Consider the following 24,882-nt stretch of genomic DNA (forward strand, 5'->3'; position numbering starts at 1 on the left):
CATGTTTCTATTACATTTCAATGTTTTTCCTTGGCAAAATGAAAATTTTGCTGCCCCAGCCTCCAAGCCCCTGTGATTTCTGTCTGAGGCTCTCACTTTGCTCCAGGTCTGACACCCAGGTTGGCAGGCTGGCAGAGGCCAAGCTCAGCTCCTCAGCCCGGGCTCAGTGCTCTGAGCAGTTGCACAATCCCTGTGACTCCTCCTGCGGAGGAACTCCACAGGAAGAGATTCCTAGCACACATTTGGGGGTGGCACTGCTTCCTCTGGCTAACCATGTTCGCATGTGGTTGTTGTTCATTCCTTGCTCTTTAGTGCTTCCTTTTCCTCCAAAGCCCTTTCAGGCCAGGTTTGCAGCTGGGCTCATCAGGGCAGCTGCTGTCCCTGGTTCTGCTGTCCCCAGAGGCTTTGCAGGGCCTGGGTGGCTCCAGGGTGGCTCAGGGGACGTTCAGAGTGTCCCTTGCCCCCTGTGCTGTGTCCCCTCTGCAGAGAGCTCAGGAGCATTCCTCCCTGCCCAGCAATGCCAGCAGGGTGGGGACAGTCCCCAGAGCCAGGACAGGAGACGTGAGTGAGGCAGCTCAGGGCTAGGGGTCACAGAGAGCACCAAAATCTGCTCCTGCCAGCTTTGGAGCAGTGGGGAGGCACAGGAGGGGACAGAGTCACAATCCCACCCCTCCCAGTGGAGCAGGCACTGGAGCACGAGCCAGATCCCAAATTTACCCCACAAACAGGAGTGTGACTGAAAAAACAGCCCCTTCCCGAGGCATCCCTGAGGAGCTGCAAGGCCTGCGCTCCTGCAGCCCTGACTTTCTGCTCCCTGGTCAGTGGGGTTGGGCCAGGACCCCTGGTGCAAATACAGGTGCACAAATAATGAGTTTGCTGCCTTGGCGGCTCAGAAGAGCTCCCAGAGCCACCCCCGGCCTGGAGGAGCACAGGAGGGAGGCATCAGGGGCTGTCTCCATCCCCTGTCCTGGGCTGGCAGTGACAAACATCCCCAGCAGCCCGAGGGGACCTGCAGCCCATGGCACTGCTGTGGTGACAGAGGGATGCTCTGACTCTGGAGCTGTTCCTGGTGTGGTAGGGCTCATTTAGGGCTTTTCTCTGGGCTGTGAGGGCGAGGGCTGCAGCCAGGAATGCAGCTCCCTGCTCCCTGCAGCCCTGCAGCTTCCCCCAGGACTCTATCATTGCTCCATTTGCTTTGCTGCGCCTCATTATTTCCAAGTTTTCCCTCCCTAACGCCCAAGGAGGCTGTATTCGATGTAATTATTACCCAAAACTTTGAAAACTGAAAGGAGGGAAAATAGTCCATTAACAAAGCTAGGAGCAGAGCAACAAGTGTGAATGAATGACGGCCCTGCCCTGTGGTTTGCCTGTGAGGGGTTTGTTCCACCCCTGGAGATGCTGGAGCAGGGAAGCTGAGTGGGTTGTTTGTTAATCTCTGTGCTGTCAGAGGGGCAGTCCCCCGAGAGTGCAGATCCCCAGAGAAATGTGCCTCCCCTTTGAAAGGCAGCGCACATGCCCAGCTCCCAGCAAAGGACTTTTGTTCTGCTCTGATTTATACAATTCTCTGGGGCCAGCAGAAGTGGCTGTCATGGTTGCAGGGATTACTGGCCACTGGAGGCCAGGGTGGGCTGTGCACAATGATTTGTTCTCTTGGGCACAGAGATCCCTCTCCCCTTGTGCAGGCTCCAGCTCTCATCCACCGGGGGTGCTGACCCCCAGGAACAGGCTGCCCTGCCATGAGGGGTCCCTGTGCCCCCACAGAGCCAGTGACAACCTGGGGACACTCACAGGGCTGGAAGGGGACACTGAGAGTCTCACCCAGAGCAGGGGATGCTGCCAGCAGCTCCCTGCACACCTCAGAACCTGCCCAGGGTGGCACCAAGAGGTGCCAGCTGCTCCCCTGTGGCTCTGGAAGGGAACTGGGGTGTCTGGCTCCAGGGTGGCCCAGAACAAATCATTCTGCTACTGAAGCAGCCTGTGGCTTTCCCCATGGTCATGGTCTGCTCATCCTGTGAGTGCCCCTTGTGCAAGCTCTGTCTGATGTCCATGGGAAGCATCCCCAGCACACCCCAGCCCTGGCACAGCCTGGGTGAGGTTCCTGAGGCAGGGAAAGCCTCTGAGCCTGCTCCTGGTGTCCAGGGCTGTCCCCGGGGTTCCTGAGGAGCTGAGCACAGGGTGGTGGATGTGAGCCTGTCCTGTAGAGCCCAGAGGCTCCGTTTGTCCATCCCTACCACCACCAGCAGCACTTCAGTCACTCCAGCAAGGACAGGCAGACGTGCCTTCACTTATCTGCTCCCGGAATTTCTCAGCTTGTTCGTTTTGTTTCCGTCCCCTGGGGAGGAGGAGGAGGAGGAGGGTGCCTCACACACCCGGGGCTGGCCACCTCTGAACCCCAGTGCCAGAAGCCCTTCCCATGCTCTATAAATTTTATTGGAAGATGTGTTTCTCTTGGGGGAGGGGGTGCTGCTGGTGCATTTCTTTGCTCTGCTCAGGCACCGTGAAAGGGCTCGTTAAACACCAGCTCCTGCCCCATGAACCCTCCAGGCAGGCAGAGGTGACACAGACTGATGGCATTTCCAGCCGGGCTGTCCCCCGGGATGGAGCAGACAGCTTGGACGGGACTGAGGTTGCTCTTGGCTCCGGGGCTCGTTTGTAGTGGAGGAATGCCTGAGGAGCCAGGCAAGGGCTGTGTCCCCGGCAGGACAGGCAGGGTTGGTTCTCCTGGGCATTCCAAGGGCTGTGGAAGGGCAGCAGCAGCAGAGCTCAGTTTGGTTCCTTGCACAAGACAAACTTTCCTCCTTCCTGTGTCCCCAGCAGGACAGGCAGGGTTGGCTCTCCTTGGCATGCTGTGTCCACAGGGTCACCAGCTGCTCCCAGGCTGTGGGAGGGCAGGGAAGGTGAGGGGGCACATCCCAGGTGCTCGCACAGATCCTGTGCAATGGGGCAGTGCTGGCTGAGGGCTCCTCCCAGAGCTCCTGCCTGCACCAGGCTGTTTTGCTAACCTCAGGCTGCAGCCTGGCCCTGCCAAGGCTCTGATGTTCTTGGACAGCCCTGGGCTGAGGAGACACCTTCCCAAACAAGATCTGATTAAGGGACTGGCCGTGCCTTGGCTCAGCAGGCACAGCTCCCAGCACACAGCACCGAGGTGGAGATCCCTGGATCTCCCTCTCCCTGTCCCCAGCACCAATGTGGATTGCCTGGATCTGCCACCCCCTGTCCCCAGCACTGTCTGGGTTCAGCACTGCAAACTCCACCTTGTGACGGTGTTCACAGGGGTCTGAGGATGAGGAAAGAGAAAGGATCTGACTCCATGTTTCAGAAGGCAAATTTATTATTTTATGATATAGATTATATTAAAACTATACTAAAAGAAAAGAAGAAAGGATTTCATCAAAAGGCCAGCTAAGAATAGAAAAAGAAAGAAAGATAACAAAGGTTTGTGGCTCGGACAGAGAGTCCAAGCCAGCTGGACTGTGATTGGCCATTAATTAGAAACAACCACATGAGACCAATCCCAGATGCACCTGTTGCATCCCACAGCAGCAGATAACCATTGTTTACATTTTGTTCCTGAGGTCTCTCAGCTTCTCAGGAGGAAAAATCCTAAGGAAGGGATTTTCATAAAAGATGTCTGTGACACCACCTTTTCCAGACCCTTCCCCACCTCTCCTGACAAGCCAGCCCTGCCTTGAGGTGCAGGTGCTGGGGTGCAGCAGCAGCAGTTTAAGAGCTGTAGGAGCCCCGAAATAGAAACCCTGTCCTGCCCCATGCTGTAGGACAGCCCCAGCAGTGCAGTGGGAAGCAGGAGCAGCAGGGCTGTTCCCAGGCTGGTCAGGGACGTGCCTGGGGCCACCCAAGGTGTGCAGGATGGAAGGCAGGCCCCGCTGAGGAGGTGCCAGGGTGCCTGAGCAGTGCTGATGTGTCTGTGCTCACATCCAGCTCTGCGGTGACACCAGGCAGAGATCCAGCAGCACAAATGCAGAAATTCCCTGGCCCTGGCAGCTGCCCCTGCCCTCAGCAAACATCCAGCCCCTCCTCAGGCAGGCTCTCACCTCAGCCTGGCCTGGCACCAGCGAGGTGTGCCCGGCCCTGGCTCCGCCTTTGCTCCGAGGGTCTCAATGTGGTGGCCAAAAATCATAAATGCTTGTAATGCTTTGTTGAGCCAGGAATAAAGAGTCTGCAGCAAGAAGGTTCCCATGTTATACAAGCAAGGCAAAGGGAGCTGTGTTTGCACTGGCATAGGGCAGCTGTTTTCACTCTAGCAGAGCCCAGCTCAGGGCTGCTTCCTCCCTGACCTCTTGTTCGTCTTGGCCTGAGCAGCTCCAGGTCAAGGAGGCAAAGCTGTGGCTCCTCCATGGGATGGGAGACGTGCAAAGGGCAGCACAGGGCAGCCCATGTCCTGCCTGAATTAGGAACTGGGGTCAGGAACAGCCCCTGCCAGCCCTGAGCTCCAGAACAGGGTCAGCTCCCAGCCAGGGTGGGTCAAGCAGCTGCCCCGAGCTACATCCCAGTCCCAGTCCCAGTCCCAGTCCCTGTCCCTGCCCTGTCCCGGTCCCGGTCCCGGTCCCGGTCCCAATCCCTGCCCCAGTCCCAGTCCCAGTCCCTGTCCCAGTCCCTGTCCCTGTCCCTGTCCCTGTCCCTGTCCCAGTCCCTGTCCCTGTCCCTGTCCCAGTCCCAGTCACTCCCAGCTTGGGAGCTCTCTGAGCAGTGTCAGGGCAGCCTCTGGGCACCAATCCCATCCCTCTGGGCATGGCAGGGGTCAGGGAGCAGAGCAGCACATCCACAAGCTGCACCAGCCAAGGATTATCCAGAGTTTTCTGTCCTCAGTCTTTGTGGCAGACCTGAAGCTGACCTGAAGGAATGAGACAGAAATGTGATGCTTGGCACAGGGAAGGAAGGTTTTGCAGTCCCTGCTGAGTGAACTCTTTCAAGAGGTTCCTCATTGACCTCGGGATTGCAGAGATGTCTCAGGGGTCAGCTGAGCCCATGGGCTGATGTCTTTCAGCTGAACCTGTGCCTCCCATTTCAGCTGAACCTGTGCCTCCCATTTATAGCCACGATGCCCTAAAAGGAGCTTTTCTGGTCAGATGGGGAGCCTCATAAAGCTGCAGAAAAAATCAGATTGAGCTTTGCCAACAGTGCCGTGAAAGGCACAAGCTGTGGCAGGAGATGGGCCAGGAGAATTTTTTCCTCGATGTAGTCAAAACAGGGTGGCAGGAGCAGCATCAGCTCTGCCAAGAACCCAGGGCAGGGCCTGGTGAACCTTTCCTACCCCTTCCTGAGGGTGCTGGCACAGGGAGCTGGGGCTTCTCGCCTGCTTTACGACCTCGATGTTGGATCAGGACATCCTAGTGGTGCAGCCGCTACTAAGGGTTCGTTTGTTCAACGATTAACAGTCCTACGTGATCTGAGTTCAGACCGGAGCAATCCAGGTCGGTTTCTATCTATGACAAACTCTTCCCAGTACGAAAGGATAGGAAAAGTGAGGCCAATACCACAAGCAAGCCTTCGCCTTAAGTAATGAAACCAACTAAACCACAAAAGGCTATCACACCACACCACGTCCAAGAAAAGGACTAGCTAGCGTGGCAGAGCTCGGGTGGCTGCAGCAGCCCGTGCTAAAGGGATGAACAGAGCACAGCAGAGCAGCCTGTGCTAAAGCCGAGCCGAGCTGAGCTGAGCCGAGCCGAGCCGAACCGAACCAAGCCGAGCAGAGCTTGGCCCCTGAGGGACAGAGCACCCACCACCTCTGGGGGCACATCTGGGGGTCCCCAGGAGCTGCTGCTGTCCTGCAGAGCAGCTGGGCTGCAAATCCAGCCAGGAAAGCTTCTGTGGGAGAGGTTTTGTGCATCAGCCCCACTGCAGCCAGGAGCTCACAGCCTGGCCTCTCCCAGAGCTGCAGGTTGGTTTGGGGGCCAGCAAAGGAGCAGCAGGGCTGCTTCAGGCAGCTCTGGGTGGGCAGAGGGGCGTGGGGTGGTTATCTCCAGTCTGGAGGGGTCTCCCATCCCCAGACACAGCTCGGTGGCCCCAGGGGAGCCTGGAGTGGGCGAGTGCTGGCGGCTCTGGCCAAGCTGGGAACTGCAAAAGCTTTTCTGTCTGGAGGTGGGCTGGAGCTCAAGCCTGCTTCCCATTCCCTGCCAAAGCATCTGCTGTCCTGCACTCTTCCCTTCCCCCTTCCCTGCAGCCTTACAGGCCATGGAAATGTTTGATGTGATCCCCCCAGCACAGCTCCCTGTGGTTGGATTCTCTGTGGTTTGACATCCCTCCTCTGGCTGCCTGGAGGTGACCTTGGCTTTGCCATGCCCTTTCACACCGGAAAACCGAAATATTGCATTTCAGCATTGGCCAGCCGGGTATTTCCAATGAGCTAACAGGAAAAGGAGTGGTTCTGCACAGCTCCACCACCCCAGCTCTGTCAGCAGCTCCAGCTGCTCCCAAGCTGCTCTAATGATCAATAATTTATTGGGCTGGAAGTGTCCCCAGCCAGGTTTGGATCCTGCAGTCCTGGGGCCGCTGGGTCTGGGTCCTGGGATGAATCCCTGTGGTCCAGCTGTGGTCCCTGATGTCCAGCTGTGGTCCCTGTGGTCTAGCTGTGGTCCCTGTGGTCCAACTGTGACCCTGTGGTCCAGCTGTGCAGCATCACAGATGTGACAATGGGGTGTTAGAGCTGTGAATGTGCAGTGTCCAGAGAGGAGCCTCTGAACTGCTCCAGGTACAGCAGGTCCCAAGGGCAGGAGCTCAGGTGCCACCACAGGAGGTGGCTGTGAGGGAACCATCTGTGCTGGCCCCCTGACCACTGCAGGGTGATCCCTGAGGGAGCTGGGGATGGAATTGGAAGATGATGCCCCTTGCCAGGTCAGACTGGGTATAAATGCTGCTCTGTGTCTGCACTGTCCCGTTGAACCTCTGCCAAGGTGGGTGGCACAGTCTGCATCAGGGTGAGGGGCTCCCCTTCCCTTTGACACCCCTCAAACCCCTCCTGGATCTGCACAGGAATCAGGAGGTGCCTCCTGCTGCTCCTGCCATGCACAGCTGGCTCTCAGCCCACAGCAGAAACCCCTGTGGCCCTCCAGGACAAGGGACCAGCAGGGATGTCCTCCTGGCTGGAGACGTGGAATGAGGAGCACCAGGGGAGCCACGGGAACCACCAGTGCTGGAGTGTGTGTCTGAGCACCCTCATCCAGCAAAGCCAAGGTCCCATGTGCCAGATCAGGCCCTTCCCTTAGCAGGCATTGTGATGGAAAAGCTCCTGAAGGGCCCGTGAAGTCACTGAGCCTCGCTCTGTGGCCACGCTGGAATGCACTAACCAGGAGTTGTTTTGAGGTCAGAAAGGAATAAGTTGTTTGCAGACAATTGATGTTGTTATTAAAAACATCCACGGCGCAGAGGAGGGGGAGGGAGGTCCTCTTTCCTGTTTGGGAAATAGTTTCTCACTGCATCCATCAAACGAAAGAATTCTGTATGAAAAATTAATTTAAGAAAAAAAAAAAGTTTCTGGGGCACACGCGCCTGAAAATGAACCACAGCAGGATCAGAGGTTTGGCTCAGAGCTACATCCCAGACTCAAAAGCCAGATGAAAACCCAGGACTGCTCCCAGACTGTTGCTGGAACTGGAGAAAATGCAGTTTCCTTCAGAGAAATGCAATCTCCTCTCTGTAACTTCTCGGCAAAATTCAGGAACTACAGCTGAAGCCCAGGGCAGGATCCCACTGAGAGAGACCCTGTGTGAGCCTGGAGCAGCAGCTGGGCTGCAGGAGAGGGGGGATCACCTACAGAGAGCAGGAAAAACCTCTGGGATGGAGGGATTGGGCTGTCACCCTGCCCCACGTGGGGAATGTCCCAGCAGCTTGTCCAGCCCTGTCCTGCAGCAGGGAGATGTCACCTGAGGTGCGACCTGAGCAGCAGCCACGTCTCATGGAAGTGTCCCCTGGGAGCCAGCTGACACTTTCAGCATCCTTGGCACCAGGTGGGCACTGGCATAGGGCAGGGCAGGCCTGGCCCAGCTGTCCCTGCTCCCAGCCACCTTGCAGGGTCACACAGACCATGGGAGGGACAGGAGGAGGACACTCTGGACAGGAGCCAGCCTCTGCAGTGTCCCTGGCAGGTCAGGTTTGAGCTTTGGGATAGGAATCCTATTTTGGGATAGGAATTTGTTCATGGCTGGTGCCAGGATTGGTGGGCACATGGCTCAGGTCCTGCACATGCCCAGGCTGTGCCATGGCCCTGCAAGCCCCAGCCTGATCCCTCGTGCAGGGAGGCCAGGGACAGCACCACAGCCCCAGGACAGGGTGAAGCCTCCCCTCATGATGGTGGGACTGCCCAGGGCAGTTCTGGGACACGGTGGCACAGCCCAGGGTCTGAGTGGCACAAGCACATCTCTGAGCATCCTGCTCACCGTGGCCAGCACTGTGCTCCCACCCTGATTCTCGGGAATGTCTGCAGCTCTGCAGGCCCCTTTGAAACCAGCCAGGTCTGCAGCCTGTGCCGGCAGCCAGCGCTAATTGCCCGTGATCAGCTCATTAAACGGTCCCGATAAAATCTGCCCGGCAGGCACAGGAGCTGTGGTGGCCCGGGTTTCCCCAGGGTGAGGGAGAAGGTGGCAGCTGGGACACCGAGGGCTCCATCCCAGCTTCCTCCTCCCCTGCCTTCAGGGGCTGTCAGCACCTTTGCTTGGGGCTGGGCTGTCTCTCTGCTCAGGTGGGTGCTGGCAGTGACCCTGGGGACAGCTGGGACCTGGGTTGGTGGCAGTGGCTGCAGGGCCACAGCGCCGTGGAGAACAAGGGGCTCGGAACAAGTGATGGGTGATGGGGTGTTTGGAAAAGGGGCACAGAATCCTCCTCTCCCGCAGGGAACCCACTCCAGGGCTTTCCCATTCCTCAAGTTTGGCCAAAATAAAAAGTAAGGACTTGCCACGGCTGAAGCAGCCTTTGCTGCCCTGCTGAATGTGCAGCTTTATGTCTCTGGATGTTGCTGCCAAGCTCCTCTCCAAAGGCCTGCCCAGTTTCCAGGAATGCTGCCCCATCCAGGGATTTCCACCCTGCTCTCCCCTGGCCTCCCTGCCTGGGAGGAAAGAGCAGCGAGGGCCAGGCGGGCCAGGGCAGTGTCCCAGGCATGTGCAAGAGGCTGATCCCAGCAGAAAAGCTGGGAAATCCCTGTGTTTGACCAGCTTTGATCTGGATTAAATCCCTCAGAGACAAACAGCCACAGCCTTCCTGGGGCTGTGTGTTTTGACTTGATGCCATCAAAGTTTGCCCTGAGCGACCCTGAAAAGTGAGCGGGCAGCTGCAGGTCCTGTCTGGGCAGGGAGGAGCTGCTGCAGCTCCAGGTGTGTCAGCCTTGCCCGAGGGAGGGTCTGGGTCAGATTTGGACTCAGGACTGAGTAGGTGTCTGCCTGTTTCATCCTGGGTCAGTGCCCCACAGCACCTCGGGGCTGGAGGCAGGAGCTGTGTCCTTGCTGTTGGCATTGTGTCCATACCCATCCACTCCCCTTGGCCTGCCCCACCAGGCATTTCTCCATCCAAACACTCCCTTAAGGCAGCCTTGGCTCCAAGTCCCTGCCCTACAACAGTCCCATGACCCCAAAGAGATTTGTGTTTCCAGCCAAGAATTCTTTCTGTAGGAGCCTCACACCTCAGCTATCCACAGCCTTGGGTGCAGGAGCGGGGAGGGATGAGAACACACATGGAGGAATCAGCACACACATGGAAGGATGAGAATACACAGGGAGGGATGAGCACACACAGGGAATGATGGGCACTCACAAGGAGGGATGACAGCACACAGAAAAGGATGAGCACACACACATGGAGGGATGAGCACACACATGGAGGGATGAGCACACACCCTTGGAGGGATGAGCACACACACAGAGGGATGAGCACACACACATGGAGGGATGAGCACACACAAAGAGGGATGAGCACACACATGGAGGGATGAGCACACACAGGGAGGGATGAGCACACACAGGGAATGATGGCACTCCACACGTAGGATGGAAGCACACAGAAAAGATGAGCACACACACATGGAGGGATGAGCACACACCCTTGAGGGTAGACCACACATGGAGGGATGAGCACACACACATGGAGGATGAGCCACACATGGAGGGATGAGACACACAGGAGGGATGAGCAACACACAGAGGATGAGGCACACACACATGGAGGAATCAGCACACACACAGAGGGATGAGCACACACAAAGAGGGATGAGCACACACATGGAGGGATGAGCACACACACATGGAGGGATGAGCACACACAAAGACGGATGAGCACACACACATGGAGGGATGAGCACACACCCTTGGAGGGATGAGCGCACACACATGGAGGGATGAGCACACACACAGAGGGATGAGCACACACACAGGGAGGGATGAGCACACACACACATGGAGGAACAGCACAAAACAGAGGGATGAGCACAACACAGGAGGGATGAGCACACACAGGAATGATGGGCACTCACACGGAGGGATGAGACACACAGAAAGGATGAGCACACACATATGGAGGGATGAGCACACACACATGGAGGGATGAGCACACATGGACCATGAGCTCCTGGAGTGATGCATGTGAGGAGCACAGAGCTGCTGAACCAGCCTGTCATCTCCAGCAGCCCAGAGCCATCCCAGGGGAGCCTCCAGCCAGCATAGGCCATATGGCTGCTCGCTGGGAAGCAGCAGAACAGAGAAATGAGGTGGAACAGAGGAATCCCATGGCAGTCCCAGGGAAAGTGAGGAGGGGAACTGCCCTTTTCCATATGAGTGTGGGACTCCGGGATGGCAGCTGCTCCCTCCAGGGGAGGATTTGGCCTCAGATGTTCTGGTGTTGGGGTCAGGATGTTGAACATGGGCAGTGCAGGATGGTCCATTCCTGCATGGGCTCGTGGTGCTGCATTCCAGGGAGACCCCACAGGGGATGCTGAGCCCAGCCCGGCCTCCCTGAGCTCCCGAGCCCAGCACAGCCACAATCCACATTGCCGCCCAGAGCCTGTTACAGAAAACCATTAACAGTAGCACAGCTGCCCTGATAAGGCAGGATAAGCCTGTCAGCTTTTGATAAAACCCCAATCTCCAGGAAAACAAAACGCACCAGTGCCTTGTCGGGGTGCCAGGACCGCCCAGCCTGGCATGGGGGCAGCGGGGCAGCCAGCTCAGCCCAACACCTCCCTGGAACACCCGATAACAACGGGATGTCAGGCTCATCAGCCCGAGCTTTCCTTCCCTCTCGGATGCCCCGATAGTGTCCCAGAGATAAGATAGTTCTGTTTACCCAGGGCACGCAGCAGAGCTTTGTGCACAGCCCCGAAGGTGCGAATATCCACGAGCAAACACAGCTCTTCACACCTGTGGGGCTTTCCCAAACCCAGCCTGGGTCCAGGTGGCTGCGGGATGGGAGCTGGATGCCCCACCCTGTCCTCCGTCATGGCCCGACCTTGGACTGGGCTGCAGGATTAGCTCAGGTTTAGGAAAGCTGGAAGCAGAACTAAAATCCATCTCTGCTGAGCTGTCCCAGCTGGAGCTGAGTTTTTATGTCATCCAACATCACTCTGCAGATGCACAGACAATTCTGGCTCCTGTAACCCAGAGCTCTCCGCCTTTGCCACAACAAAACCCTCCCAGGGTCCCTCTCCCTACTTCCAGAAAGGGAAACTGAGGCACGGGGCCTGCATCCTTGGAGCTACTCCTCTCCAAGGACAGAGCAGCAGTGGCTGAGCCCAGGCTGGGGGGCTCCCGGGGCAGCCCAGGGCTGAGATCTCCACCCCAGGAACGTGCTGAGCTGCCAACAGCTCCCCTGGGCCAGCTGGGCTCGGACAGAAACCAAAACCCTTCCCGAGAGCCCTCATCTGTCAAGCCTGGCTTAGTGCTGGCACCTCGAGTGGACAGACTGAGGTTTGTCACTCAGGAGGGCAGCAGCGATCCCAAAGCCACCGGGAGCTCCTCATCCTGGGGAGAGGCATGGGCAGGAGCAGCTCCTGCAGGCAGGGACAGGAGTAGATCCTGCAGGAAAGGACAGGAGCAGATCCTGCAGGCACGGGATGGAGCAGCTCCCAGAAATGTGTCACAAACCGAGGGGACCGTCCCCTTGGAGCGTCCTCTCGGGGCTTTTGTCCATGCTGGGATTTCTGGGATCTGCCTGAAGGATGAGGTGCTTGCCCAGCTCCAGGGGATGCTCTCCAAGGAGGTGTCACCCCCTGGCTGGGGATTCCTGGTGCCACAGGATGTGGGGTCTGGGGCTGTGGATCCACAGCTGCACTGCCTGGGAGGATGAGACCGTGGGGTCCTGCAGAAAGGGGGGAGGGCAGCACCAAACCAGGGCTGGGGATGGGACAAAAGGAGAGGGATGCAGGCTCCAGAGGGAAATCTGCAGGAGCCAGCCCTCAGAGAGGTGGTTTTGGAGCAGTGGCACCGTGGTGGGGATGCTGCTGGGTTTGGGGAGTGTTGATGAGCCCTGGGCTGTGCCCAGCTCCATGCTGGGCTCTAGCAGCAGCCACAGGGTCCCTTCGGAAGTGGGGCTGGCTGGGGCTGGTTTAACAATTACCCTGGTCCTGCTCCAGAGGAGATTGGGAAATGGTCTGGGGTTAAAACAACACATCACGTTCCTGAAAGCTGCTTGTGAGGAGGAGCCCAGCACAGCCCTACCACACAGAGGCTGAATTGGCAGGGACCGGGCACGGGAGCAGCAGCACTGGGAGCTGGATCTGCTCTGGGGGAAGCACAGCTTGAGCTGGTTTAAAACTGCCTGGCTTTGCTCTCACCCCTGCCTGTGGGGAAACACGGCCAAGTGTCCTGGCTCCCTGGGGCACCGATGGAGGCAGAGCTGAGGCTATTTGTGTCCCTGTCTTTCCCCTGATGGAAGCAGAGCTGAGGCTGTTTGTGTCCCTCGTCCTTCTGGGCTAAACAGTTTTAATCCAGATTTGAAAAGACTTTTACTCTTCCCCAGGCTGGTTGCGTTATCAGCCTTGTGCATTTGGGGCAACCTTTGCTCGGAATGAGCAATTTTTTTCAGGATCTGCCTCTGCTGTGGCTTTAACACTGAGACGGCTGATCCCTCCTGAGGCACAAATGTATGAGAGCTTACAGGAGAATGTCCTGGAGGATCACCTGCAGCTTTGGGGTGCTCAGTCCCACCACTGCCTTTTGAGATGCAGGGTTCTGGTTTTACAGAAACACAAAGGTACTGACGAGAGCAAGCACTTGGGGACTGGGATGAGGATTTGATGATGTGAAAAGCATTCCCTCAACCTACAGCAGGCTCAGCTGCCCAGGGGTCTTCAGGCTGGACACAAACACCAGTGTGTGGGACAGAGAGAGGAGAAATGTCCTGGAAAGCCCCAAGCAGCTGAGGGAAGCTGCTGCTGCTGCTCAGATCGGGACCAGATAAGAGGGAAACCACAAGGGCAGAGTCTAAGTGGGTAAATTGTTCCCAAGTGGATTCCCCTCCACTCCAAATAAACACTGAGGCTTCAGGAGCACCTTGGAGCTGGGCTGGGGGCAGAGCAGGGGCTGGGGCAGAGCAGGGGCTGGGGGCTCCGTGCTGTCCCTGGTAACCCAGGGACTGCAGGGTGAGCTCTGCCATCAGCTCCTGCCTTTGAATGGCATCTGGATGAGTTACGGGATGCAAACAATTCATTTCAAAGGACTGACAATCTCAGGAGACTGGGCTTGGATGGTGAAATTAAACAAAGCAAGCTGATGACAGGCTGGTATCATCTCCCAGAGTGAAATAAAGAGTTCACTTCTTGACTTTTCCCCTCTTTAAAAAATGAAGGAAAAAAAAGTACTAAACTCTTTCCAATTCAAGGTTTATCTGCAAACTTTCTGCACAACACCTGGTTTGCAGAGAAAGTCTCCTGGTCAAATCTAAATCAAATCCTGGTCAAAGCTTTTGCTGCATGTTTTAAGCTGCACCAGGGGAAGTTTAGGTGAGACACTGGAGAAACTTTGTTGTGAGAAGAGTGGTTGGACATTGGACTGGGCTGCACATGGAAGTGGTGGAGGCACACCCTGGAGGTTAAAGAAGCCTGGATGTGGCACTCAGTGCTGTGGTGTAGTGACAAGGTGGTGGTCTTGGGTCATAGCTTGGACTCGATGATCTCCAAGGTCTTTTCCAGCCTCATTTGTTCTGGAAAACCTCTCACTGTCCCAGCAGGACCTGGCTGTGGGAGGAGCTGGCAGCCCATGCAGGACAGACAGAGGACAGGGTCTGTCCACGGCACAGAGCAGCCTGCAGGTGAGGTCCCCTGGAACTCCATCCCAGCACTCAGAGCTGGCTCCTGTTTAGGCTGGCTCCTGCTGGCTGTTGGTGAGGCAGACTCCTGGTGATGCTGGATCCTGGTCAGGCTGGCTCCTGGTGATGCTGGTTCCTGGTGACACTGGCTCCTGGTGTGGATGGCTCCTGACATTCACTCCTGGTGAGGCAGACTGGCTCCTGGTGAGGCTGAAGGCTCCTGGTCAGGCTGGCTCCTTGTCAGGCTCCTGGTGAGGCAGACTCTTGGTCAGGCTGGCTCCTGTTGAGGCTGAAGGCTGATCCTGACACAGCCCCAGAGCAGCTCCGGCCGGGAGAACGCTCCGCTCCGTTTTCAGGGCAGCGCTGTCCCATCGCAGCGCTCCGGAGGAAGCGAGGGCAATTCACAGCCCATTTCCAGGCACTTGGAGTCCAACCGTGTGCGCTGCACCAGGGCAAGGCCGGCTTTGTGCTCCCATCCTGTATTGAGTAAGAGCGCTTTTGTCTTGGGAGAAAACGCCTTGGGTGAGAGGCTGCCGCAAATCCCAGCATTGCAATGCAGCACAACGGGCCCGTGGGTTCCTCCTCCACCCCACGGGCTGCTGATGGACCCTCAGCTGCATGGTGGCTTTGGAGGAGCCGCTGCAGGTCACTGGACATGTCCCCAGGGCTCCAGCAGGGAGCACAGAGCTCAGCTGGACCTCGAGGGCTGCCAGCAGCTGTTTGCCACGTGTGCTGCCTGGCACTGGGGAGAGCCTCCCTGCCCAGAGATTGTTCAAATCTGGCTCAAGACCCGAATATCTGGGAGCTGTAAATCTCCCAGGAACAAGTCTTGCTCTTGCCCCTCTGATGCTTCCTGTGGGGCCAGAAACTCCACGAGTACAGTCAGGAAACAGCTCGGGAGGCACTGGTGCTCCAGTCCAGGCTGGAACCAGCACATGTGGGAACAATTGTGGAGATCTCTCCCTCCATGAAATGAATCCAAACCCAGGTCAGACCCCAGCCCAGCAGGTCAAGCTCCCACTGGTGTCCATGGCTTTGGGATCAGGTCAAGCTCCCAGTGGTGTCCATGGCTTCGGGATCAGGTCAAGCTCCCAGTGGTGTCCACAGCTTTGGGATCAGGTCAAGCTCCCACTGGTGTCCATGGCTTTGGGATCAGGTCAAGCTCCCAGTGGTGTCCACGGCTTTGGGATCAGCTCCCGTGGCTTGTGGGGTGGAGGATGGAGGGGCAGCCTCAGTGCCTGCTGGGCAGAGGCTGCTGGGTGCTCTCCAAAGGCATCTGGAGTTGTTGGAAAGAGTTTTGGTCTCACCACGCTGCAGAAGGTTGATAGTTGTGAGTGTTGATGATTAACCCTCAGCAGCTGAACTGACAGGACTGGTTCTTTCCTCCTTGGGGCCTGCTCTGTGAACAGCTCTGGACTTTCTCCCTGGACCTGCTCTGAAAAGCAGACACCGCATTTTGGGATGAGGCTGTGCCAAGCTGTCCATCTGCTGCCCGCTTTGGATGGGCACTGTTGGATCTGGCTCTGGGTGCTGATGACAGCTGGTTCACCAGGACATGCCTGGTTTGCCCCTGTTGTCACTGGGGTGAGGGCAATCCCAAAACATTCACGGGTTCAAGCTGCCACGCTCTGCTCTTCAGAGCTTCTCCTCCCCACTCCCAGCCTCTGCTGCAGCTCTCCCCTCCTGCTGATGGGCCTGGCAATGGCCAGGGCAGGGCAGGGCTCCTGGGACGGAGGGAACCTCAGGCAGGAGGGATCAGGGTGGCACTGCCACACTCAGCACTTGAGAACCCACTAGCAGCACAGCAATCCCTGCCCCATCTCCACAGGCCTGGTGCGGGGCTTGGTTTGGGCACTGAAAATCAGATTTTCAGGGAATTCAGCTGCAGAACTCCATCAGTCCCCTCATTTTTCAGTGATTGAGAAGTGCAGCCAAGCTTGAGCAGCTCATCCTAGAGACAGCAACAGACACATCCCTAGCAGAGAGCAGTGTTTTTTTAAGTCTTGGCTTCGGACATAAGGGCAATAGATTTTCTTTAAGGAAATAAATCTCCAAATTTGTTAGTGTTAGCATGGCACAGGATTTTTCACTTGCCTTGTTTCTCATTTCCAGCTGAATCATTTTAGCAGGGACTTTTCTAGAAACACTCAGCCTGACTCAGACACCCAGTCTCAAACACTTCAACCCAAACACTGAGTCTGGCTTTTTTAATGGAAAAGAGAATGAGGGTCTTATCCTTGGCAATCCCAGGCGGGTGTCAATGCTCTGTTACCAGTGTCAGTGTCACAGGGAGCTGTTACACTTTGCAGAAGCAGCACTGACAGCGGGACATGTCCAGGGACCCTGTCCCTAAGGCATGTGGGATTTGGGAACTGCCAAAGTGGGAAGTGAAGGGCACTTGGGCTGTGCAGCCTCCCCAGGGAGGCCCTGAGTCACTCTAATGACATCTCCTCCAGAGCTTTTCCACAGAAACGCCATTCCTGAGGATTTTCAGGCACGCAGAAGAGTTCTGGTCCCCAGGCTCTTTCTGCGCCGAGGGGGAGATGTCCTCAGAGTGTCCCTCTCCAGGCTCCTGCTCCCTTTCTGTGCTACACTGGCGGTTTGGCTGTTCCTGCTCTCAAGTGGAGCAGAGTCAGGGGCATTTGGGCTGATGAGGGGTGATCAGAGTGTGAGGGGCTCCCTCACCCTAATGGGGGTCCCAGCAGGGCTGTGGCTCTGCCTTTCCTGCCCTCCCCCATCCCCATGGCTGTTCTGCAGGCCAGCCCTGTGGCTCTGGCCCTGGGGGGTGCTGCTGGCCACAGCTGCATTCTTTGTGGTGTGTGCACACACTTCCCTCCATCCCTGAGCTCTGACTGGCAGGAAAACCTGGGTCTGGCACAGCCCTGGTGTCTGCCCCAGGCAGCCACAACACCCCCTCGGATTTCCCCTCTCCTGAGCCAGCCCAACCAACTCCCAGCCTCCTCTTACTCACACCCAGCTGCTCATCCAGATGGGTTTTCCTAAGCAAACCTTTTTATTTGGTGCTGGCTAGCTGGGACTGTGGGTGGTGGGAGGGCATGGGGACACCTGTTCTGTGAGCAGAGCTGGATCTGAGCCCTCAATCCCTGTGGTTCCAACCTCCTGGGGCCACATGTGGTGACTCTACTGTGCAGGATTTCACCAGTGGTGCTCATGATTTCTTGGCCATTCTGTTGCAGCAGGCATGGACAGAAACCCCCTCCCGGCCTGTGGTCACCCAAACGCCCTGGAGAGATCCCTGTGAGGTGACACCAGGCATGGACAAAACCCCTCCCAGCCTGAGAGAGAAACCCCTCCCAGCCATGCTCACCCAAACGCCCTGGAGAGATCCCTGTGAGGTGACACCAGGCATGGACAGAAACCCTCTCCCACCCAAGCCCCAGGAGAGATCCCTGCAGGGCCACATCTGGAATCACTCCTGGGCACAGCCCTGGTAGCCTGTGCTGGACGAGTGGGGCCTGGTGACCTGTGGTGCTGGGAGAGCTCATCCATCACTTCCAGGTTCGTGCCCAGCTGCTCCAAAACCCCAAACCAGCTGGCAGTAGCTTGGAGGGACACTGTAGGGGCACCCTTGTGCTGAGGACACCTGAAGGGACCCTGCAGGGACACCCACCTGCTGTCTCCATGGATTTCTCTCTACCTCCACTGGCTCTGGCTGCTTCACCTCTGTTGTCCCCATGGCTGTTCCCTTGACCATTGTGTACCCCAGAAACACCACCCCTGAAGGTATCTCTAGGGATTGTCTGGGAGCAAAGCTCCCCCAAGATGGGCACGGGCAGGGGGTCCCTCTCAGGGATCCTGCATGTCAGGATTTGTCCTGCAAAAGAGAAATAGTGGCTCAGGCTGAGCTAGCAATTTTCAGGGAAAAGCAAACTAGTTTTGGAAAAGGATAATTTTAAGGAGACTGGGACTGTTCATAAATTCAAGTCAAATTTAGAGATTGCTTTCAGTCTCTGGATTCTTCCATCCTCCCCTTTTCCTTCCCCCCTCCCCCGAATTATTGTTTGCAAAAATTAAAACAAAATGTTTTGGGGTTTTCGTTTGTTTAAAAAGCAATTTGCATTTTAAAAATTGCCAAAATATAAGCTTTGGGAGGGTAGGGTCTTTTGAAAGGGCAGCATTGTCATTGCTGAATGAAAGCCACGGAGAGGAATTCGTCCTGGGAGACGCAGGGCGCTGGGGACATGGTGGCAGCACAAAGACCACAACCACAGCTCCCAGAGCACAGCCCCAGCCTGTGCCTCCATTCATGGCCCTCCTTTCCTGCTCCCATATGGAAAATCCTGCCCACCTTGACCTCTGGAGGGATTCATTTGACCAAAATGAATTTGGATTTCACACAGAGATCCCGCGGTGTTTTCTCTGCCTGGCTCCAAAGCGCAGCTTTCTTCTTTCCCTCCTCAACCTTCCCAGGTTTTGGAACATCTGTGTTTAAATGAAAACTGCTTATCCAGAGCCGGGCCTGGCAGCTCAGGTAGAGATGCTCTGATGGAGCTCTGCACATCTGTGCACAATAAAGTCAGGGAACAAAAGGCTTGTGAGGTCCTTGGCAGAGTAAGGGAAGGGAGAGCAGGAGACAGCAGGACTGGGCTCAGTGGAGCAACTGGAGCCAAAAGCTTTCCTCACAGAGCCCTCAGCACCTGGCCAGGGTTTGCTCATAGATGGGCCTGCAGGGGTGCAGGGGTGTTGTCTCCACCAGGTGCAAAGCAAAGCTTGAGGAACGGAAACTATTCCAGTCCTGGGAGGTGATTTCTGTTACAGCCCTTAAAGGCGTTCATAGAAAGAAAAAATGGGTTGCTTAAGAGCCACTTGAATTCAGGGAAATTCAAACTGAGAAGCAGTGGCAGAAAATTAAAGCCAGGCCAAGTCATGTTAGGAACAAGGCAAAAGGCTCCAGCACAGCGGGGGACTAACCTCGGGCCGGGCAGAGGGAGGGCGGGAGACGCTTCCTGAGCGCCTCTGTCCAGGGAAAACGTACGGGGAGCCACACGCCCCAGGGCATGCATGGAGCTGGAGGGGCATCCAAAACCTCCCCGACCTGCTGCTGGGGCCAGCTGTGTGCCCAGGCAGTGCCCACGCTCTGCACCTCCAGGGAGATCCCACAGAGCATGTCCCAGCCCTGTCCCCACAAGGGCTTTGTAATGCCTGCCTGGGACATTTCTGGCATTGCCCCAGTTCCTGTGTCCCTGTGTGCCATTGTCAGGAGAAATGGGATGGGGATTTTCCCTCAGTCCCTCCATCCCTGTGTGCCATTATCAGGAGAAATTGGTTGTGAGGGAGGCTATGCTAGTCATGGAGAAGGGCTGGAGCAGACCACACCATCCCCAATTCACCCTGGAGGGTTCATCCCCCAAGGCATCCACAGTATTTAGGTCGTTGGCTCTGGATGAGGACAGGGTCGGCTGTTTTTAGAAGCTCCTTGCAGCTTCTTGTGAGGTTCAACTTCTTCCCTTATTCAGGATTTTCCTGTCCCTAGGACACCAATGTAAAAGTGATCCTGGGAGCAGAGCTAGGAGGAGCTCTGCACACTCCTGTGCAGCTCTGCTCTGGTGGCACCAGTGGAAATGTTAGCAAAGAACTCGAGAAAATCCCCAGAGTTCTGTCTGCTTGGCTTTGCAAAAACATTTCTGCTTATCAAGCAACCCAAAGAAATGTGAAGATTTTCACTCACTCTTCGTGTGGGCTCTGCTTTGAATTTTAAAAAGGGATTTGCCAATGCAATCTTGCAAAATACTCCAGTGCCAAGTCCAGCTCTCCTAAAATACAAGTTTTAGGAGGAGGTGAGCTTTCATTCTCCTGGGAAAACATGCATTTCTGACAGATTTGAGGGAGAACTGAGGCTTCTCTGAGGCCATGCCACTCCCTGGAGAAATGTCCTTTCATGTTGATCAGCAGGGACCAAATCCTGTGGTTTGTGGCACCAAAGGCAGAGCTGCTTGTGAGCCTCGAGGCTTTGAACAATGGAGATGTGAAGTTACAAGAGCCCTCAGGCTGAGGGATTTAAATCTTTTTCCTCTGTTTGAGCCTGCCCAGAGGCTGTGCCATGAGTACAGGTGCTGCCTTGGGAGTTAGGTGTAACCAGGAGATCATATCTGTGTCCCAGCCCTGTGCTTTTGGGAAGGCTCTGCCCTGAGGGCAAGAACCAGCCCTGAGTCCTGCACCTCCAGGAGAAGGGTTCAGCCTCGTTTGGTCACCTCTGTAAAACAAGGGCTGGGAATTTCAAACCCCCATGTGCTTCCCAAAAGCTTTGCCGGTGCATTCTGCAGGGCAGCAGTCACCTCTAAACTCCTTTGTGTAGTGTATCTGCTTTGCCAGTGCGTTCTGCAGGGCAGGAATCACCTCCAAACCCTTTGTGTGGTGGATCCGTGGTGCAGGCAGGGGCTGCTCAGCACGTGTGGGATGAGGAGAAAGCCGAGCAGAGCAGCTGCTCCAGCAGGGCACAGCAGGCTGCTCTTCCTGAGCTTTCCATGGAGTGGCAAGCCTCGAGGGGGACACACAAGTGCCTGATGCGTGCTCCTGTGCTGCTTTGGCTGCTAGAAGCACAGCTTCAGCACATGTAGAACCTGACCCAGCCATTCCCTCTGGAGGCAGGAGCGCTGTCTCTGGCTCCCTCACGGTTGTGTCCTGGTGGGGAGATGACAAAAGCTCCTGCAGGCTGCTGGGCTCATCCCAGGAGGGCCAAACCGCGGCTCACGGCCTGGCCCAGCTCCATGGCAGGAATCTCTGTCCCTTATGCCTGGCAAAGAGCTTCTGGGCCACTCCTGTCACCATGAGCACGTCGGTGGCCACTGCTCCTTCTCTGCCAGCCCCGCTGGGGACGTGAGGCTGGGTCTGTCCGTGTCAGAGGGAGAATTGTGATGGCAGAGCACAGAGACAGCGGCTCCATCCTGCTGGCAGCACGGGGATGGGGTTGCTGCTCTCCCCTGAGCTGTCACGGCGTGCCTCAGCCAGGGATTGCTCCTGAGAAACCCTGCGGGGCTGCAGTGGCCCTCCCTGGGCTGAAATTTGATAATTAAGCAAATACAGCGTGGCTTTGTGTTGGGAGAGCACCATAAGGTAAACAGGAAGGAATGAGGGATTAAGACGTCTCTGCTCCGAGGGAAGGTGACGAGGCCGGAGCTGTGACACCTCCGTGCCGGGGCGAGGGGCCCAGCTGCGGGCTGGCATGGCACAGCTGCATTGTTCAGGAGTGAAGAGCAAATAAAAGCTGCGGGAAAAGAAAACAAGCTATAAAATTCTCAGCAAAGCACAGAGCCCCGGCAACTGCATCCTGATGGCCCCGTGACAGCTCCAGGGAGAGGCGGGCGAGGGGTCGAGCGTTTGAAGTCCCGAAGTTGTCCTTTGCAAAGGCCCCCTGCTAAAACAGGCCCAGTGTTGACTTTAGGCTGCATATGGTGGAGGAATTGGACAGCTCAGTCACAGCAATCAAAGCAGGGGGGCACCTTTTGGAACTCAGCTAACTGGGTGTCATCCCAGCTGGAATGGGGGATGCAGGGGCAGAAATGAGGATTATCAGCATGGCCAGGGCTGCAGGTGAGTGACAGAGCCTGTGCTGTGGAAAGCTGAGGGAGAAAGCAGCTAGGAGGGTCTTGGAATGGTATCCAGAGCTCAAAGATGTGTGTGTCAAGCTGCTGAGAGTGGGAAACTGGGAAGGTTGGGCAGGTGATGATGGAAATTCCTTCCCACAGGGACTGAGGGGGCTCCTGAGGTGCTGGGAAATGGGGGTCCCTCAGCAGTTTGGGGACCTTTGCACTGAGCAGTAACAACACAAAGTGAGAGTGGATGAGAAGGGAAATGAGCGGTTCTTCCATGGGGAAAGTGCTTATGACAAAGCTGAAGGTGCCACAGGGGTTAGTGTGTCCTGACCATGAATGGTACCCCATCCTCCCAGTCCCCTGTAACACCCACTGCCAGCAGGGAGAGTCAAAGCTGTAGTTAATGCAAGTCAGGACAGTGAAACCTGGCCTTGGCAGCCTCATTTTGCCATCCAAAGATCTGTGAAGACAATGGCCCACAGCAATGGGCTCACAGGTCAGGATGTGGGTGAGCAGCTGGCTTCCCACAGCCAGGGTGCCACCAGGGCCTCCCACCCGTGACAGGGCACACACAGAGGGGTAGGCAGCAGCTACCCGGGGTTGGCACCTCCCTGCTGGGGCACAGATGGTGACAATGTCCCCTCTCTGCCTCTCCCAGCCTGCAACTGCAACCTGCACGCGCGGCGCTGCCGCTTCAACATGGAGCTGTTCAAGCTGTCGGGGCGCAAGAGCGGCGGCGTGTGCCTCAACTGCCGGCACAACACGGCAGGCAGGCACTGCCACTACTGCAAGGAGGGCTTCTACCGCGACCTCAGCAAGCCCATCTCCCACCGCAAGGCCTGCAAAGGTATGGGATCACCCATGGGGTGGTGGGAATGGCACAATCCTCCTTCCCCAGCCCCTCCTGCAGCCCCGCTCCCACAGCTCTGCCCATCTCCCACCAAAAGGTACAGGGTCACCCATGGGGATGTGGGAATGTCCCGCTCTTCCTTCCCCAGCCCCTCCTGCAGCCCTGCTCCCACAGCTCTGCCCATCTCCCACCACAAGGCCTGCAAAGGTACAGGGTCACAGGTGGGGTGGGGGGAATATCCTGTTCCTCCTACTCCAGCCCCTCCTGCAGCCCCGCTCCCACAGCTCTCCCCAGCTCCTCCTGCTCCCCCCTCTCCCAAACCCGGTTGAAATTGCTTTTTTTGCCATTTGGAATGGCTTCCCATGCCCCCACATTCCCTGCTGTCACCTCTGCAGCCTCCTGGTGAGGACAAGGCCACCCACGTCCCCTGCCATCAACTCTCCCTGCTCTCCCCATCCTCCTGCTGAGGATGAGCCCATGGAAATAGAGGCCCTTACTGCTGAGGAGGACTTTGAATTATTTCAGGGTTTATCACTTAGAAATGGTGCTTCATCTGCTCCTACCTGGTCATCACCCTGCAAGGGCAGAGGGGCACAGAAGCCCAGGTATGGGTGAGATGTAGAATTTAAATCAGCCTCCCCCAAGCCCCATCTCCAGCTCCCACCCTTCAGGCAGAGCTGAGCCCACGCACAGAACTTGTCACTCCTCCGGACGAGGAGAGAACAGAAAAAGGAGAAACGAGTTTATTTTGAGCTCAGAGTATTTTGAGGTTTCCTCGTGTGGCCATGGAGCCGAGCTGGGATTCAGCTGGGGTGGGAGCAGCAAGAAGAGCAAATCCTGCAAATGAACCCTTTTTACTCTCAGCTGCTGCTGGAAGAGTTGGAAATCCTGAACCTGAGGTGCAGTGAAAGGAATCAAGCAAACATTCAAAAGTCAGATTAGAAAATGCTGGGGTTTCCCACAGGAATGCTCAGCTCTTTTCTCTTTAAAGACTCATTTCAACAAGAAATGGAAAGTTTTATGGCTTCAGCATCCCTTTGAAAATTCCTTTTCCCGAGCTCTGTTTTTCACACAGAGGGGTTTAGGTTCCCTCTGCTTTTCCCTCCTGACTTGGGGCTTGTGCAGAGATCATTGTTGCAAATGAGCAGGTTTAAACCCAACCATGCCATTTAATAGCTCCAGCCACCTCTCCACTGATAACAGCATTCATTTACCATCTCCTCAAACCAGCACTCCCAGAGCCTCATCTCCACTGGATGTGGTTAAATTTAAGGAATTAATTATCCTGAGCCCCTGCCACCTCCTTCACCACTGCCTGCACCCAGCAGAAACAGATTTTCTCTATATTTTCCTCTATATAACCTGATTCTTTAATCCATCACATCACTCTGATCATGTCCCACACATAATAAATTTAAATAAAAGCATCTCAGAGAGCCCTGGTGCCTTGGGAGCTGCTGAGGAGCTTGTGGCTCTCACCCACCCCAGCAAGGTCTCGGTGATCTCACAGCAAAGGCTCCATGAAAGAGCTGCCAGAGACATTTTTTCATTAATTCAACCCCATTTATTCAGTCTAAGTGACATATCCAGCTAAGCTGCTTCTCCTGTGCCTTGCATTCCTCATCTCCCACTCCATCCCATGCACGAAGTGCCTCCACTCACAACACATCTAACGTCAGCAAATTAGAGAGGCTGCAGTTGCATTGTTTGAAATGGTTGGTTTGGGTAATTATGCAAAATATGACATTGCATAAATGCTTGCACAATGTCTCCTCCTTTTTAACTCGGAGAAAAGGAGAATTCCACAAACTTTTGCACGTGTTGCAGGGCAGGGGTGAGGCTCAGACAACAAAAGGTGAGCAGAAATCAGAGCCGGGCAACAGCCCCTGCTCAGGGCTGCTTGTGTTTCCAACAGCCAAATATTTTATAATTGATAAATAAAAGACTATTCTAATGGCCTGAAGTTGAGATGAGCAGCGCAGGTGAAGGCACAAGGAGCTGAGTGTAAAGATGCTTTTCCCTGATGGCTAACAGGGATCCAGCCATGCCAGGTGCTTTGCTCTGTTTGCTTCCAGTGGTTTTGCTTCCATAAATGATAAAAGCCTGGGAGTTGTCAGTGGCCAGAGATGCCCTGGGACAGAGCCACGCCAGGCAGGCCGTGGCAAGGAGGCTGCAAACCACAGGCAAAGGAATTGATGACAGATGGAGCAGGGATATTGCACGGAACAGCAATGC

At 56.0% G+C, this 24,882-nt stretch overlaps 1 protein-coding gene across 1 annotated transcript in view; it reads left to right on the forward strand.

Moving 5' to 3' along the window:
* Positions 1 to 24,882, forward strand: part of NTN1 (netrin 1) — a 79,297-nt gene that overhangs the window by 21,938 nt on the left and 32,477 nt on the right. Inside the window, exon 2 of the mRNA XM_064728837.1 lies at positions 22,456 to 22,644. Coding sequence (XP_064584907.1) covers positions 22,456 to 22,644 — 189 coding nt within the window. The remainder of the gene's footprint in view (positions 1 to 22,455; positions 22,645 to 24,882) is intronic.

The sequence above is a fragment of the Zonotrichia leucophrys genome, chromosome 18, assembly GCF_028769735.1.
Source record: "Zonotrichia leucophrys gambelii isolate GWCS_2022_RI chromosome 18, RI_Zleu_2.0, whole genome shotgun sequence".
NCBI classification, from domain to species: domain Eukaryota; kingdom Metazoa; phylum Chordata; class Aves; order Passeriformes; family Passerellidae; genus Zonotrichia; species Zonotrichia leucophrys.